The 16437-nt window shown below is 45.0% G+C and overlaps 4 protein-coding genes across 6 annotated transcripts in view; 1 reads left to right on the top strand and 3 right to left on the bottom strand.

Annotated features, from left to right (window-relative positions):
• LOC135397253 (Kv channel-interacting protein 1-like) overlaps positions 1–16437 on the bottom strand; it is a 318617-nt gene that overhangs the window by 55964 nt on the left and 246216 nt on the right. The window lies entirely within an intron of this gene.
• Positions 2035–3518, top strand: LOC135397255 (sulfotransferase 1C2-like). Its single transcript, XM_064628705.1, has 2 exons — positions 2035–2494; positions 2683–3518. Exons 1-2 carry the CDS (start codon positions 2219–2221, stop codon positions 3346–3348), a joined length of 942 nt encoding a protein of 313 aa, XP_064484775.1. The 5' UTR covers positions 2035–2218; the 3' UTR covers positions 3349–3518.
• On the bottom strand, positions 3609–6659 carry LOC135397258 (sulfotransferase 1B1-like). Of its 2 annotated transcripts, none has more exons than XM_064628709.1 (2): positions 6409–6659; positions 3609–4826 (listed from the first exon to the last, which is right to left on the bottom strand). In XM_064628709.1, exons 1-2 carry the CDS (start codon positions 6441–6443, stop codon positions 3980–3982), a joined length of 882 nt encoding a protein of 293 aa, XP_064484779.1. In that variant the 5' UTR covers positions 6444–6659; the 3' UTR covers positions 3609–3979. The 2 variants fall into 2 exon arrangements, with proteins under 2 accessions (XP_064484779.1, XP_064484780.1); XM_064628710.1 differs by lacking the exon at positions 6409–6659 and adding an exon at positions 5396–5618.
• Positions 11001–15832, bottom strand: LOC135397259 (thioredoxin domain-containing protein 9-like). Its single transcript, XM_064628711.1, has 5 exons — positions 15813–15832; positions 14424–14550; positions 13585–13708; positions 12502–12755; positions 11001–11406 (listed from the first exon to the last, which is right to left on the bottom strand). The coding sequence occupies exons 1-5, from the start codon at positions 15815–15817 to the stop codon at positions 11119–11121; spliced, it is 798 nt and encodes a 265-aa protein (XP_064484781.1). The 5' UTR covers positions 15818–15832; the 3' UTR covers positions 11001–11118.

Below are 16437 nucleotides of genomic sequence, written 5' to 3'. Positions count from 1 at the left end.
CTGGTACGCGCACCGGAACGACATCAACGTCCACTTCATGTACTACGAGGTGCTGCTGGAAGACACCGCGAACGAGATACTCAAGCTGGCGGACTTTCTTGATCCAGACGGAGCTGGCAGACGCCTACGGCGAGGCGGTGACCTCCTGGAGATGGTCAAGGAAAGCACATCGTTCCAAACGTTGAAGGCAGTGGCCCTGAAGGAAGCTGAGACGAGTGTTCCAGATGGTAGGAGGACCGTGCTCGGTCCGTCAATACTGAGGACGTTCTTCAGAAAAGGGATTGTTGGGGACTGGAGGAACCATCTGAGTCCACAGCAGGTTAGACGACTGAAGGACGTGTACTGTAGGAGGCTCGGAGACACGGAGATGCACGAGGTCTGGTACAAGTACCTTGGCTTTTAGAACGGGAACTGAAGATGAGTCAAGAAAATGTTCCTTTAAAACTGCTCGTTATTACAAAGGTTGTTCAACTTTTACATACTCGTAGTGTCTGACCGCGGCCATGGAGAAAAAGAGTCCGCGCGGATAATGTGATATTGTTGAAGCATATACACAGTCTAGTCTGGTAGATTTTTCTTTTCTTTTTTTTCTTTTTGCTGAATAAATGAACGTCTCACACAAGAAGTGGTCACTAACCATCACAAATTGTATTCTGATGAACTGGTTATTATTTAGCATGTGATATATTCTGGACCAGTCTTGGGTAAGTTACTTCTAAAAAGTAACTGAGTTACAGTTACAGTTTATCTGCCAAAAATAGTAACTAAGTTACAGTTATAGTTACTTTCTTGGTCGAGTAACTAGTTACAGTTACAGTTACCGAGAGAAAGTAACTCAGTTACATTACAGTTACTTTTTATAAAAACGACCGTGAGAGGGTGATACAATTGTTAAAAACATACACTTATTTACATTTACTGAAGAGCGATGAAAGTCGTCTTCCATTGAACCAGAAGCAGTATAAGTTAAAACACGGTTATTCCACACGGAGAAATACGACACGTGCATGCGACCTGGCGCATCGCGGTGAAAAAGAAGAGCACGGTGACACGCGTTTATAGCGTGTAGAGGGAGAGACATACACAAGAACAAGGAACTCGCCTCATGATGCTTTTTCAGGTTTGAAATTGATGTCCTGTTTGCAGAGTACGTCTTATTCCATAGCTTGCACCTTACAATTAAATTATTCTCGTCCTCCCATGGTAAAAAAGAAAAACTCAAAGGTTGCTTCATTGAGCGGCTACGGAAGCTTTATGATAGAAACAACCGGAGCAGGATTAGCCATTGCACTGGTCGGAGCGCAAGTGAGCTGACCGGAAAGTTTCTCTTTGTGTATAATCATTCCCTTGTCCATATCCACAGGAGGCAGGATCCCGTGCAAGGGCAGCAACACTATTGCTCACATATGACTCACTCGGACCGTTGAGGGTCACTAACTTCAACTAATTTCTCTTCGCAAAGCTGGAATTCCCTGCTTGGTTAAGAGCCCAAGGCAGGGGGCACATACTGATTACGGATAAAAGGAAGGGAGACACCGTTAGGGGGAAGTAGGGGAAGGTAGGTGAAAGAAAAAAAGGAAGGACATTTATTTGAGTAACTAGTTACATTCACAGAAATAGTAACTAGTTACAGTTAAAAGCTATTTTTCTGGAAATGTAACTAGTTACTGTAACTAGTTACCCCCAAAAGTAACTAGTTACAGTTACAAGTTAAAAGTAACTTAGTTACTACCCAAGACTGTTCTGGACCAATATTATATTTCCACGCAATCGCTGATTTGTGATACCCAGTTGCATGCGTTACCTGCTGGACGACTTCCTCATCTGACTATACTTTGGTTGTACTTCTGTGATATATCTGCACTCATCACCACATAGCTCACATCGACTGAGCATCCACTTCGGCAGCGGTGCGACTTCGAAGGCCGTGCAGAAAAAAAAAAAACACGTCTACAAAAGCTTCATGAAGTAAGTAATAGATGGCGACACCGTCGTAGCTGGTAAAAAAATGTGCGCATTCCAGCGCGCCCTGCTTGTAAAGCAGACGACGTTAATCAGGCGAACCTTGAACTGAGCGCAGGTTCAAGATACGACCTGCAAACAGACGACAATCTTTTCGTTCCGTTAAAACGACGGGAGATCGTAAGTGGGGTCGCCCGAAGTGCTGCGCTGGAGTATAACAGATTGAAACCGCGTTAGTAAACAACAGGAAGTCGCCATGACGGAGTCATTCATCGAGACCACGTCGCACGGGAAATGCCTCATGATACGCGGGTTTCGGTTTCCGCCGGGGTTCAACCCTGAGTTTGTGTGTCAAGCGCTCGATTACAAACCTCGAGCAGGTGATGTCTTCGTATCGACGTACATCAAGTGCGGCACAACGTGGGTGCAGTATGTGGTGTGGTGCTTGCACAATCTTGACAAACTCGCGTCTGGCGAGGGCGTACCCACCTTGACCGACCTGCTGCATAAGCACGTGCCAATGATTGACTGGGTAAGTATCGGTGGAAGTATTAGTACTGGCAGTGACTATGGTGCGAGGAATGTATATAGTACACAGCGTTGCGTTTGTGACGAGTGCGTTTTTTTTTTTGGCTGAGGTGAATATCGTACAGTGCCAGTTGGCTGCCATCACCGCAGAGAGAGTCGCCCCTTGAAATCCCGTGCTGGATCTTTCCACAGGTTGGCACAGAACCTTTGGCCCAGCTACCTGAACCCCGCCTGATGAAACACCACCTGCCTTTCCACATGGCTCCCTATCATCCAGAAGCCAAATACGTCGTTGTGGTCCGCAACCCGTTCGACTCTGCAGTCTCCTTCTACCACATGCGCAAGAGAAACTGGCTTTCTGCGGGCCTTTCAGAGGACTACAAGTTCGACGCTTTCTTCGAGTCCTTCATGACCGGCGACGTCCCATACGGGTCGTACTTCGACCACATCTTGTCCTGGTACGAACACCGCAACGACCCCAACGTGCACCTTTTGTACTTCGAGCACTTGCTGGAGGACACGGCCGCAGAAGTCCTCAAGATCGCGGACTTCGTAAACGCTAAGGAGATCGGAAGCCGTCTGCGATCCGATCCTGGTCTTCTGGAAAAAGTCGTCGAGAAGACGTCGTTTACGAGTCTTAAAAAGACTGCCGTGCCCGACGAGGACGTGGATGACAAAGACATCGGTGACTGGGAGAACCCTAAAGGTCCCAGCAGGAATTTCTTCAGGAAGGGGGTCGTGGGGGACTGGAAGAATCAGTTGAGCGCGGATCAGGAAAGAAGGCTGAAGGAGCTTTACCTTGCCCGGCTCGGTGGAACCGAGTTGCAGAAGGTTTGGGAAAAGTACTTGGGTTTCTAGGTCGTCTCAAACCGTGTTCCACGATTTCCGAAGCACGGCGATTATGCCATGTGACAAGCTTGTCGAGTGCAATCAGCTACATAAATTTAATTACACGCAGTTAGTTCTATAACTATTCATTAGTTCTACGAGTGTTGCTAATATGTGAAAAAGAAAACGCTTTATCTAGCTGCTATGTCTCGTCACTACATTAAAATATTTGCAGCTTCTGAAAAAGAAATGCAATGGTTAGCAACTCACGAAACCAGAGAAGACCAAGCCATGCAAGATCCTATCACATCTCTTTATTGCATCAGGTACTGTCATTATGTCAAGCCTATGAGCTGCCTTCATTAACAAGCTAGGTACTCATTTAAATGTGAGGATAATGCTGCAATACTGCAGTACGTCGTCGACATCTCGGACATCCGTTAGACACTTCTCTCCGCGAAGGGGGCAGATATTGCGAAGTATTCACAGTGGAGTTTTTCATGTGTTTAAAACAAGCATTCATTCATGCGGAATTCAGCGGTCGTCACTGAAAATGATCATCCATTCTGCTCCAGGCTCACAAGAACTCCGGAAGGAAAAAGATGTCAATGGAATATAACGATAAAACTTCCCCCTCCCCTACCATGAAAGAGCGAACCTTTTACAAAAGCTTCTCCCAAACACTCTTCAACCTCCCATCCTGAATCTTCTCTTTCATCATGTCCCCCAGAACTTTCTTCTGCTCCTCACTCAAATACTGCCTGTGACACCCGACAGTTCCTTTGAGCACTTCTTCCTTCAGATGGTCCCTGCCGCCGACCGTCTTCTCCAAGTCCGTCTCTTCAACGATCTTCTTCAACCTTTCCTCGCCAGCATCGAGGCCCAGAAACTCTGCAATGGTCTTCACCGCCTTAACCGGCTCCTCGACCATCTCTTCGTAGCACAGCAGCAGGACACTCTCGTCCTGACTCTTCTCGCACCAGGAGTTGACGTGGTCAAAGTAATCTCCAAAGGGAACCTCGCCTCTCACGAAACATTCGAAGAAATCCTTGAACTCCCCTTCGTACGTCCTGCGGATGTGCACGAAGTTCGAGGCGCAGACATCCAATGGATTCCTCAGGACAACGACGTGCTTCGTGTCCGGGCCGGTCGGGCTGAACGCGTACGGCAAGTGATGCTTGACGAGACGAGGTCCACCGTTCCTGGGGCAGACCGTGTCGGAGTCCACGACTTCGATGCAGGGAAATTCTCGCGTCAGAAGCGTGTGGAAGTCTGGTAGAGGTTTGCCCTCGTGCAGCAGGGCCCAGATGACGTACTGGGCTCGGGTCGACCCCGATCTTGGATAGGAGCCAACGAAGATGTCTCCGGGCAGGGCCTTGAACCAAAGCACTTTGCGTATAATATCCTTGTCGAAAATATTGCGTTGAAGCAGGAGTCCCTGGACGTTGAAGAGGTTCATCCGCTTGTACGAGACATCACTGTCGTTTGGGCTGGCAAGGGGCTGAGTTCTGTAAATGCGGGGACATAACGAAGATTTTGTGAGCGGGGTTTAAGTGCGGTCGTTATGGGCGGAACCTAACAATGTCAACGTAAAGCAAAGAGAAATGGCTGGCTAAATGCCAAAGGTAAAACTGCAACAAGGGCGCTGGAAGTTTCTACCACACAGACGCGAAGATGAAATTCAGAAAGGTGCTAATTGGTAGATGCTAAAGGATAAAAAAATGTGCCCGAAAAAGTTTGAAAGTACTAAATGTTGAAAAAGAGTTAATCGGGAGTTGTCTAATCTGCAAAGTAGCCACAAGAGACCTTAAACAAAAAGGAAAAAAAAAAAGAAAAAGAAAAGTGCACTGATGTATGGCAAGGTCACAGAGATTAATACGTTATCTGATAAACCGAATAATTAAATACACCGCCGTGCCGTGTAGTTGTGTCCAATACGCGGCCACGCGACAACACATTTAACAATACATGCCTTACGGAAACGTGGGTATTACAAATCATAATATATTTGAATATTTACAGCATAGTCTCCCAATAGCGAAACAAAAATCAGTCAATGAAATCAAGTAATACTCACGGCATATTTGCGCTATTTGCAATCCTGATAATGTAAGAAAAAATCCGGAGCCTAGAATTCCTCTTACGGAGAACTACTGAGGACACCCCGCACTCGATGGCATTTTCCGTGTCTGCTCAGACGCGATTGCCGCTGAGCTATCTCTTACACACTGCAAACGAGCAAGGTACTCGTCGGATAGCAACAGCCGACTTTTGAGGTTACGCATGAAGCAGACGTAGTTTGTTTTATGTGTTTCTGCTTTCGCTCCGCGCTATCGTCCTATCGTCTGCTTACGTCAGCCGACAACAGTCGGGTGATGAGCCACCGACAAGGCCATAGAGAAAGATACGGCGGCATCGGCCGACATTATCGCGCGCTTGTTCGAAAAACTTCTCCTAGTTCCTAATCACTTTTAAATCACACGGTATTTGCAGATTCCAGTTTTTGAACAACCATGAACGCCTTGCAAGCCGCGCACCGCAAAAGCTGTCTGCAACAACTCTGTCTGGCAGACGAGAAACCAAAGCAGACGACACCCAGCTCCAAAAGCGTTGGAGGGGCACACATGAAGAGGACATCGAGCTCATGAGACGTATGAGCATTCTCTAAAATTAGCAGCGAAATCATATTTTGCAAGACAGAGATGGGGGAAGAAAGGAACGTACACACTGCAGATGCTGTTAAACGATCAGTGCGAATCTAAACAACACTGAGCGCTGAGTGTGCGCTCGGCTGTCATGCTTGTCCAAATTTTTTCCGACCGATTGCTCTTGGTGTTCACTGAACAAACATCAAAACAAAGAACGGTGTTTAGATGCGACTCAATGCCACTCTGCAGCGTTTTTGTAAGTAACGTACGCTACATATATATCTGACTGATATAACTCAAATAACGTCATATACGATTAGCCTGGCGCTGTGCACGTAGAAAACAAAATTTCTTAATACGATATTCCATTCAAATCAGTAGGCAGCCCCCTAAGTCCGACCATGACAAAAGCTGACACACGCAACAAAAACAAAATACGCACCTGCGAACATCCAACTGAACAGCTTCCCCGTTCATAGTGCCGTAGAGATCTGAAACGCAGCTTCTCAACAAGGGAAAGACGTCTACAACAAAGACAACATAGCAGACAAACCACGACAACAGAAGACTACAATTTTTTCCCGCCCGTGCCAATCAGAGGACGTTCATAACAGCATACGGAGAATTCTCCTCGGAGCGCTTCCGTGCCTTCCAGAAGTTTGAGGGGAAGAGCTGACGTCACAGACCAGCCTCCAAACATAGGCCTCTGTTGATAGGGGAAACGTGAAGTGACAACGTCAAGGCCGTCCAGAAGGGGACGCGACGCCCCTCACCATGCTGCCGAACGACCTCGAGAAGGAACTTCGAACCGACCGTCGATCGCGTTCAACACACGGTTGCTTCACTTGCAGACGTCATCTTAGCCCGGAAAACATTTTGCGAAACAGATGATGGGTTGGTGTTAATCGTCGCGCAATAAACACGTCAATGAGATAAAGCGAAAAGAAAGCGCAGGAGAAAGTCGAAGATTTCGCACACTTGCGCGAATACCTCGACCGCAGCTGAAAAACATCGAGTTGTCTCGCGACGTAAACACCCAATTATAAAATACAATGAAAAGCATCGAAAAGTGTAAAAAAAAAAAAAAATTGATAACACTGTTGACAGTGACGAGCAGTGCAGTATTGACGTGCAACCTTTTGAAAATAAACAAGCAGGCTTCGAAGTCTGAAATCGGAAAAAATAACAGTCTTGCTCTTGATTGTGGCATACAAACTCTAGGATGTAACAGTAAAGTCCTACTATTTCTATTGCAATCATGGTTTCCTGTAGAAAACTTGGCCTCACAACACAAAAATGATGTTGGGGTTTCAGCACATTGGGACTGCAGCTCTACTTCACTTTTTCCTTTTCTTCCCTATATGCTGGTTCACTATATAGAGGTACTACTGCTAAACTAAAAAACACTGCACAATAACTAATTTTTTTTTAAATGCGTAATTTACATATGTGCTCTTCCAGTTTAGCTGCCCACACGTCACAGACAACTTAGTGTGTTGCATCAATGTTCTGCAATTCAAAGAAAAATTCGAAGTGAAAAAATTCAAGTTGCAAAATCCAAACCAAAAAATATATTCCGAATTCGAACTGAATATTCTCTCTGTTGTCGCTTTATTGCCCAACCCTTATTAGATTATTTACTTTTCCACAGTCTCGTACTAACTATTGTACCATATTAGAAGGTCATCGTGCTGTCTGTGGACAAGCTAATAAAACCGTTGCAACTATTAGCTACCAGGACCCGCTGTCCAGTGCACCACATGGCGGCCGCGGCCGAGGCGGCTGCCCCTCTCGCCTACGCACCCCCCCCCCCCCCCCCACACACACACACAGAACGAGGCGAATTTTTGTCCACCTGAAAGTTCTTTATTGTGTACTCAAATCTCAGCACACGACGCCCTGAGGCACCTAAGCAAATTGTACCATGTCTCTAAGTTGCTGGTGTCCTTGATCGTGTTTCAACCAGGGGCCGTAACCGCAACGGAACCGACAACCGCTTGGAACCCAATTTTCTTCAAGAACCATAACCGTAACGTAACCGCAGTTCACCGCCGGCAATTAACCGAAACAGTAACCTGGACCGATAAATGTGATTTCGGTTACCGGTTCGTATGAATCGGTACAAGCGTGAATGCGATATTTTGTATCGTTTTACAACTCCGATTAGTGGTTTAGTATGTAGTACATGCTTCTGTTAAAGTAGATCTCTTCGTCATGTGTTTTTCATTCAGAGGTTGTGTAGACAACATCCCAAGCAGCACAATGTACCGAAAGTCGGGTGCAATAGGGGTGGACGGTATGTGTCTTATCAAGGTTCTTCAGCTTCACGCGTCTGTTCAAGGCCTTCCACCTACCCGTCCACCCCTATTGCACTCGACTTTCAGTACATTGTGCTTGCCTGGGATACCATCTTATGCGCTCGGACCCATAATCGGATGACATACGCATCGTATGACGTGTATTGCGTACATCCCCAATGAGTTACGAACTCATTGAACCGTATTATTGTTATCATTTAAGATAGGAAGCGTTGCACGCTGTTTGTTTCCATATCTACGTGCTTAACCGCTGAACGCACACAGCTTTTCTTGCCTTGTAGCTTGTTACAGCAGGAGCGAAATGAGAGTGCACGAGATAATAGAGGCCGTAACAAATTATTTTACGGAGAATGTCGCGAACGGCCAAAGTGCATCGAAGAAAGAGTTCACCCTTTCTTATATATAATTTTCTTGTACAGGGTGTTTGCTCTAACGTGTCCAGAAATTTTATTTAAAGCGAGCGATAAAAAAGAAACGAGCGCTACTTTTCAGCTACTTGACTAAGAAACTGGTGATACTAGTGAAGCAGTACCTGTTCCTTACTCAAGTATCAGAAAAGAACCACTTGCTTTATTTTATTATTATTTATGTTATTTTTATTGCTCCCATTAAATATAATTTCTGGACACGTTAGATCAAACATCCTGTATATATCTTATATATTGTACTATAAATTATTACAATATAATATATTAAATATTACAAATATAATAATAATTAATATCAAAACAGCAAATCCCGTTACCATAACCGAAACGTTTCAGAGTTCCAACACTGAACCGTAACCGAACAGATATTCGTTTCAGTTTCAGACCCCGGTTTCAACCCACAAACTTGTGGTCAGGTGGCGAATACCACACACGCCAGATACTCCAGCACCTTTCACTTTGTGGAACTTCGCCGTGTATTTGCCGCATTCCAGTGATCTTCAATGTGGTGACAATACCGCATAAATGCTAAGAAAGCATCAAAACAACACTGAAGTTGTTGAATTTCGAAGTTGCCCCTTAAGAAGAAGGGCTGGGTAGTCATGACACCACATAATATCGTATGACTTGAGATTGTGCAACTGGCCTAATATTTCCTCTCACTCGAAACACTTCACCCTGCCGAACCGTGCACAAAACAATTGATATTGCCTAACTGATCAACGTTGTTTACTTTCTTAGAGTTTACACCGGTTTTGAAGGCATTCTGCATCTAACCTGTACCAGGAAATTTCAAACACCAAGTAATCTGTTTGCGATCGTTCTGTTCGAAACACATTCCTTTCGTGACCTCGTCAATGAACACAGCTGTGTTGCATTGACATTGTGAAATGTGAATGCATGCGACAATGTGCTTCATGCTTCCAATACATGTGCATGCTCTCATAAGCTTTAAGTACGTGAGATGTCCACTTCTGTTTCTCACCAAATATGTCCTGCACAACAAACTCCGGTGCCCCAAGCAAGCGCGACTTGGAGCCAGTGCTTGATTCAAGATCGCTCTGATGAGACAGTTCATCAGAACAATGCATCACTATATCAAGCTGCAAGTGTGCTGTGACATTGTTAGTGTATTTGACAAGTAATCCAGAGTGCCAATTAATGTCCAGCTTCTGCCTGGTACCTCTAAAAGCGTTATTCTTGTGATGTTCCAAGCATGAGAAATGCAGCAAAAAATTCCTCCACGTGTTTAGAGTTTTCACATAATTTTGACAAATGTGATATTAAAGAAGCAGTGAAAGCACCCTAAATAAACTTTTCATTTTCAGCTGTGGTGTACTGTGTAACGAGTACCCTCACATGTACTCTGGCACAAGAAGAATGATTGTAGCTATCCTCTAGCATGAGAGACAAAGAGGTTTTGACTACACTCCCTCTAGAATCCTCTCAACTCTTTCAGAAAGCCTGTAAGTGAACGAGTGACGCTGACGTCACTACGTCACATGTACCTCACAGCATCATTCCAGGAGATCAGGTCAGGCCTGCAAAGTTTCACTGCACCACTCACGCTGCTTTTTCCAGGAATTTTTACATTTTTAACTGCGCAGTGACAAAACACTGTACAGCTAAACATTCTGGGTGGGGTGATAGCTATGTCAATGTAGATTAATGTGTTTTAGCTTTTCAAGGCACTCAGTCCACACAAAGGTTGCAAACTTCGAAAAACAATTTATCATAAATACCACTACAAAAGCACCCTTCCCTGTCGTCGCAGCAAAGTAAAAAAAAAAAAAAAAACGTTTTGAATAAGAAATGGTGATGAAATGGCTAACACAGAAGCTGACATGTGACCATTCCTTGACGTGTTAATGAATGTGATCACTGACTGCACAATATCCGTGTGTTTATAAACGTAAATGTAGTCCTTCAACCATTCTGCCACTACTGAGGTCCATGCTGGAAAAGCTTAAGCAGAAAAATGCTGATGGAAACACACCTTATGGTATATAGTAACCTTGCATTCCTTTAGTGTCCTCAGAGCCCCTTGCTGCACGTTGGTTAAATAAAAGAACACGCACACGCTTTTATGTAAATATGTACGCGTATGGGTCATCAGATCCTTGTTTAGGAATGTGCTTAAAGAGTGCCGAGACCACATAGGTCTCAGCCTGTCATGGCCCGTCTAAGCAGTGCCTTGTGTTTAAGGGTTAAGCCTGGTAATACCAGTATTTTTTTTCCAGCAAAACTTTCTCATCAATAAATATGATGAAATCACGTAAAGACACACGTCCTCTATGTTAATTTAACATCCCCAGCATGTTGTACACGGCACATAACAGTGTTGCGTAAAGATGACACATAAAAAGACAGTACAACAAAAATTACACCACACGACCATCATCCACGTCAATCATCATCGCTGTCGTCATCCCCCCCTTTTCCGCGGATGGTCTTCCGCTGGACGGTGAACGCCGGCCTCTTTTCCGTCTTCGTCTGGTCCGGCAGAGTATGCAAATCTCCAGCGTAGTTGATGATGCCACCGCGAGCGATGCGCCATTCCAGCATCTCGGTCGTGAAGTCGTCCGTTCCGCCGAGGTCATCAAAACCGACAATGTAGTCCTTCGACTTGAAGTCCTTGAAGAGGACAATGGTGGGCAGGACACGAATCTTCATGCGCTCACAGAGGAATGGTGCCTGCGGTGTATGAACGAAAAATATGGCGACGATGAACACATCCATTCTGCCAGCACAGCTTCAAAGTGCGTCAAATGTTTTCGATACAACGCCCGAAACATATTTATGGGACATACTTTGATGCTTTTCACGTGTTCACATATTGGTCTTTTATTGGATATTGAACGAATCTAACAGCGTTAAAGGCGTTTTGAAACAATTTTCCCACTCCAGGAGGAACTGTGTTGGTGATGCGGGGATTTTGTCTCCCTACCGCACCAAGCAAAGCCCTATGCCGATGCAATGCCACTTTTTGGAAGTTACTGCACACCAAAACATCTCCTATCCCCATAAATAAAACAATCCAATAAATACAGTATACGTATTATCGCAGCAAGCGTAACAACGTGAACCCACACTGGTAAGCGAAAGTCTGCGTATTTACCGAGGTCTTTTCACTCGGTATACTGCAGTGCAAATGGGAATGCACACGAACTCCGAGACAATCAATCACCTGCGCTGCACTTCCATTCGTTTGCCTGGCTTACATCATTATGATGTCATTGTCGCTGGGGCTCTTTTAGCCACAGATGCAGTGTGAATCTTTAAAACTCTGTGACCTTGTCTGTGTTTGTCATTTTTTTGTCCCCTAGTCTCGGGTTTTTAAGTTATGGATCTTTAAAACTCGTTTACACGCATTTAATATGTACTAAGCTGTTTTGCAGAAGAGAAACTTGGCATTGTAGACTGTGAAGCGGTGCCAAACGTTACTGTATCGGTCTCGTACACACATTTCTGGAAGCGTTGGTCCCTTTAACGCCCATCGTTTTTGAAGGAAAAAACAAACAAACAAAAAACGTGTGAAAAGAAACTTCGCACGAACCGCATGTTTTAGATAAAATTCATCTTTGAAACCATTATCCGAGCTAACAATTTTTGCGAACCTCTTCACCATCCCCTTCAAATGTCCCCCTACCAGACGACAGCGTACCACACCATCAACCTGCTCCTGTCGTCGGCCGGGTGCTAACCCGCGACCTGCACAGAGAAAGCATCAAACTGGCCTACCTAGGCAGGTCCAGAGCACAAGAGGAACGCATGGCATATAATACAGACCCGATCAACGCTGATCTTCACGAAGCGCGTCTCCACGTGCTTCTGTGCCAGAATATTGAGGTGCTTGTCCACGATCTTGCACCGGAAGCTCGACTCGCGGTAGAAGTGGACGACGACGTGCTCGCTCTTCTTGCACGTCTCGAAGAACTCTGGCTCCGAGGCGAGCTCGGAGTACTCTCCGTGGCCCTTCTGGAGCCACTCTATCTTTTTCTTTTCGTACTTCTTCATGGCTTCCAGCCGTTTCTGCCGTATACCTGTCGTTACAAAAGGGATATCATGTGCACTCAGCCTCAACACACACGCAGCGTGCAGTTCCACGCTTGCCCGTTACGTGACAATAAAATTTACCACATGTGCTTCCTTCTTCTAATATTTGAGTTGTCCTCCCAGGCGTTTTTTGGGGGGGAAATTGTTGAGCGTGCTTCAACTTAGTTACTTTCTAGGTATTAGTACTAGTGTCAACCACAGCCCATGTGGGGCATAATTAATTGAACCTCTGTAAGCAATAAGGGGATAAGTCGATTTATCCCCCTTTTGCTATTTTTCCCGAAATGACATCTACGTACCAGCATGTACCTGCCAAAGAAAATTTAGGATCGTATTGCAATTTATTGGCCCGCTACAGGAGGGTAAGAAAATGCATGTACGTCAATGGGACGGACAATCAGATCAGGGCCCTTTTCTCGGTTCGAGATTTTTCGACTTATCCCCTTATTGCATACAAAGGTTCAATTGTACATTACAAGGAATTAAAGGTAAGAAAGAACTGTCCGCAAAATTTTAAAGGAGCAGTTAAATGACATTTAGGATTACTCAAAATTTTCCCTATTTCATCATACAAGTCTACGAGCTGCAGCTATGGGAAATATTTTCTCTGTGAGTCTTCCACAGAAAATTCTGTTGCTACGGCCACGGCCAATCAGTATTCAATGTTTCTTGCAGGGCATGACATGTATAAGAAACTTGTACCACATCAGCATAGTAAACCCGCAGTCACAGCATTCCTATGATGACAATACGGTTCAGCATGCCGTTCCAAAGTCTGACAAAGACCGACTATGTAGTCTTGGGAAGTGAACCTACCTTCAAGGTCGTCATCTTTCAATTGTTCGAGCCGCTCAATCTCGGCATTTACTTGTTCCTCCACAAGCTTGGCACTTTCCAAAATGGACTTCTCAAAAGCGGCTTGGATGCTTGCACTCGCCATCTGAAATGAGATGTGATATTGTAGACTTATGCGAATTTTCTGACTTAATTGATGCTTACAAAATTTGTGGAATTCATGGAGTGCAGATACCATGACACTTGCATGTTTCTAAAGGATGGTATTCTAATATACAGATATATTGCGATTCCGTAGTTGAACTTGAACAAAAAAAAAGCCTGCTTATGAGTTAAAGCATATGCTCTGAGGAATTATCGGAGTCTTACTATTTGTATGAATATTGTCACAAATATTATTAGCTGTTTCATCCTCAGTAAATACGACACGACATTTAATTAGGGTAAGTGAAAAGAAATATTACGCGCTACATAAAAACAGTCAAATGTCAATCCTGGATTGCATGAAATGCCATGAAGCGCATTTTCGTGACTCGTAAAATGAGCCGTGAACTGCAGCAGGTGAGGGGCATACGACTTAACGTTGAAGCTTTCAGTTATTTTCTCCGAGCTTTCTGTATCGATTCCGAACTTGTGGTAAATATCCCAGAAGAGATTCCAATTAATGAGAACGTGAGACTCGCAGGTACACGCACTAGTTCACGAGAATGAGAACAGCGTAGGCGTTGAAAGGCGAGGTCCTGCACATGGCTTGACAGTTGTGACTTTTATCAGATACCGTAGCTTGCACGACGTTTTGTGTACCAACAGCACCGTGCCATTGAAACAGTGAAAGGTTAAATACGTAGTAACACACTTACTCTTGCTGGGTAACTTGGAAAAACCTTCGATTTTACGCAGCAGAAGCGGTCCGACTCCGAAGACAATGCAAGCAAACAACCATAAGTTGATGTCACTGCCGATGAAGCTTCCCTGGAATGCCTGGATCTATACCGAAACCGAAACTTACTCTGTTCAACGCTTCCGGAGGAGGATTGATTTTGACATGTAACAACGCATACTATATTTGCTATTCAATGTAATATAATAGAAAATTACGTGCTTGAAAGGCAAAGGATGTGCGAACCAGCTCTGAAATTCGCTTAACTACTTGATTAAACATCGAAATTAAAAAAGGCATAACAAGTACGTTTACTATGACGCTCCAAAGCAATGTGCGTGTATTGTCATGTAGCAGGAGTGATGTATATTGTCATGTGTTGTATGTATTGATATGTATGTATATTGTCGTGTATTGTCATGTCATGTATTGTCATGTAGGCTGCCTCCACTACCTGTGGAGGCAGCCGCTTTTGCACAGACACTAACTCTGCCTTACAGTCCTACGTGCCGGACAACAATACTCCCTTGAGGATTTTTTTTCCCCTACTAGCCATACAGAGTGAACAATCCAAACACGGGAGAGTCGCTGCGGAACGCAGTACAGTCCTAGCGAGATGGCTACAACATAATTTTCCACACACCCTGAACATTGCGGAAAAGACGAGAGGACGCGTGTGTAGACTCGAAAGCATTGTTCCCAAAACATTGCAATAAACTGCTGGTCAGTGTACTGACCGGTGTACCAGAGACCAGTGTACTGACCGAAATTTTCTAAGTCGGTTCGGTTCAGCTCCAAGTTGGCGGCGACCTTTTCGGTTCGGTTTCAGCAAAAAATAACAGTTCCGGTTCGGTGTGATGCTACCTTGATTTATACAGCGTTTCCACAAGGCTTACCCATGCAATGGCGAACCTGTATGGCCTTATGGCCTCAGCCGAGGTTACAGGTATGCGTGTTTGCACACGATCAAATGCCCTGGATTGATCGAAGGTCGCCATCACGGCTGGGGCACGATCACTGTTAATGAAGTGGATGGCATGGCGAAGCGCGTCTTCATGAAGGTCCGAAGACCTCCCGGCGGCAGATCATCCCTGACAAGGATGTAACACCGTTCCCCGGAAAGATGAAACACGTAACAGAAGCGTTGGTATTGCACACTGTAGGATGGGTCAAGCGCAATGCATGCCGTACATAATGCTTGCCGCAGTGTCTCAGCTAGGATCTTATAATCGCTCGCGTCGGTAAAGTAATCGGACGATATAAGCACCTGCATCCAGTTTCGTAGACGAGTCCTGGCACAGAAGGACAGCATCAAAAATGTTCCAAAATAATGGCTGTTAAGAAATAGGTTTTTTGTCACCAAACTTACCTCATAAGTAACACACAGCGTATAGAAGCCGGTCATCTTCATGATGCTGGTGCTTTATTCTGCTGGTGTGCATCAGAGACCTTCACGAAACTTCTCGACCATTTCGTACCGATTTTTACAGATGTCCCTGCGGATTTGGAGGCTACTTTATTCCTTTCGAAATTTTTCCGCGTCATTAATTTCTGCCGAACAAGGGCTCATCACTGCATCACCTGCATAATGGGTTTGTAATGGTCTTCGTCGCGGCTACGTCTGCTTTCTTCGCAACATTGTTTTTTTGGTTCCCGCTGTCGGCTTACGACGTCCTATCGTCATCAGCATCACTCAAACGTGTCGTCTGCGTTCCCTGGGGAAACGCACACCGCATGTTTGCATGAATAATTTACTGAACCAAGGCATTGCCGAGTGCAGACCAGAAAGGAGAATTGGTGATCAATAATGGCTTGCTTTCACCGTCACTTAGTTAAGGAGAGACATAGAGAGAGAGAGAGAGAGAGGGAGAGAGAGAGAGAGGGAGAGAGAGAGAGGAGGAAGAGGGAAATATATATTGTCATCGAGTAGACAAACTTGTGTAGGTAAACCGCTATACACAGGTAGGATTACAGCACGCTCAAAGGGAGCAATG

Source organism: Ornithodoros turicata, chromosome 6, assembly GCF_037126465.1.
Source record: "Ornithodoros turicata isolate Travis chromosome 6, ASM3712646v1, whole genome shotgun sequence".
Classification (NCBI taxonomy): Eukaryota; Metazoa; Arthropoda; class Arachnida; order Ixodida; family Argasidae; genus Ornithodoros; species Ornithodoros turicata.
The sequence above is the reverse complement of the archived record's forward strand: the minus strand, read 5'-3'. Positions and strand labels throughout refer to the sequence as shown.

Coding starts and splice junctions, on each gene's coding strand:
- LOC135397255 (XM_064628705.1), top strand. CDS start 2,219: ATGACGGAGTCATTCATCGAGACCACGTCGCACGGGAAATGCCTCATG. Junction 2,495..2,682: donor ACGTGCCAATGATTGACTGG/GTAAGTATCGGT, acceptor ATCTTTCCACAG/GTTGGCACAGAACCTTTGGC.
- LOC135397258 (XM_064628709.1), bottom strand. CDS start 6,443: ATGAACGGGGAAGCTGTTCAGTTGGATGTTCGCAG. Junction 4,827..6,408: donor GTTCAGTTGGATGTTCGCAG/GTGCGTATTTTG, acceptor CCGCATTTACAG/AACTCAGCCCCTTGCCAGCC.
- LOC135397259 (XM_064628711.1), bottom strand. Junction 12,756..13,584: donor GAAAGATGACGACCTTGAAG/GTAGGTTCACTT, acceptor TTGTAACGACAG/GTATACGGCAGAAACGGCTG. Junction 11,407..12,501: donor TGAAGATCAGCGTTGATCGG/GTCTGTATTATA, acceptor CATACACCGCAG/GCACCATTCCTCTGTGAGCG.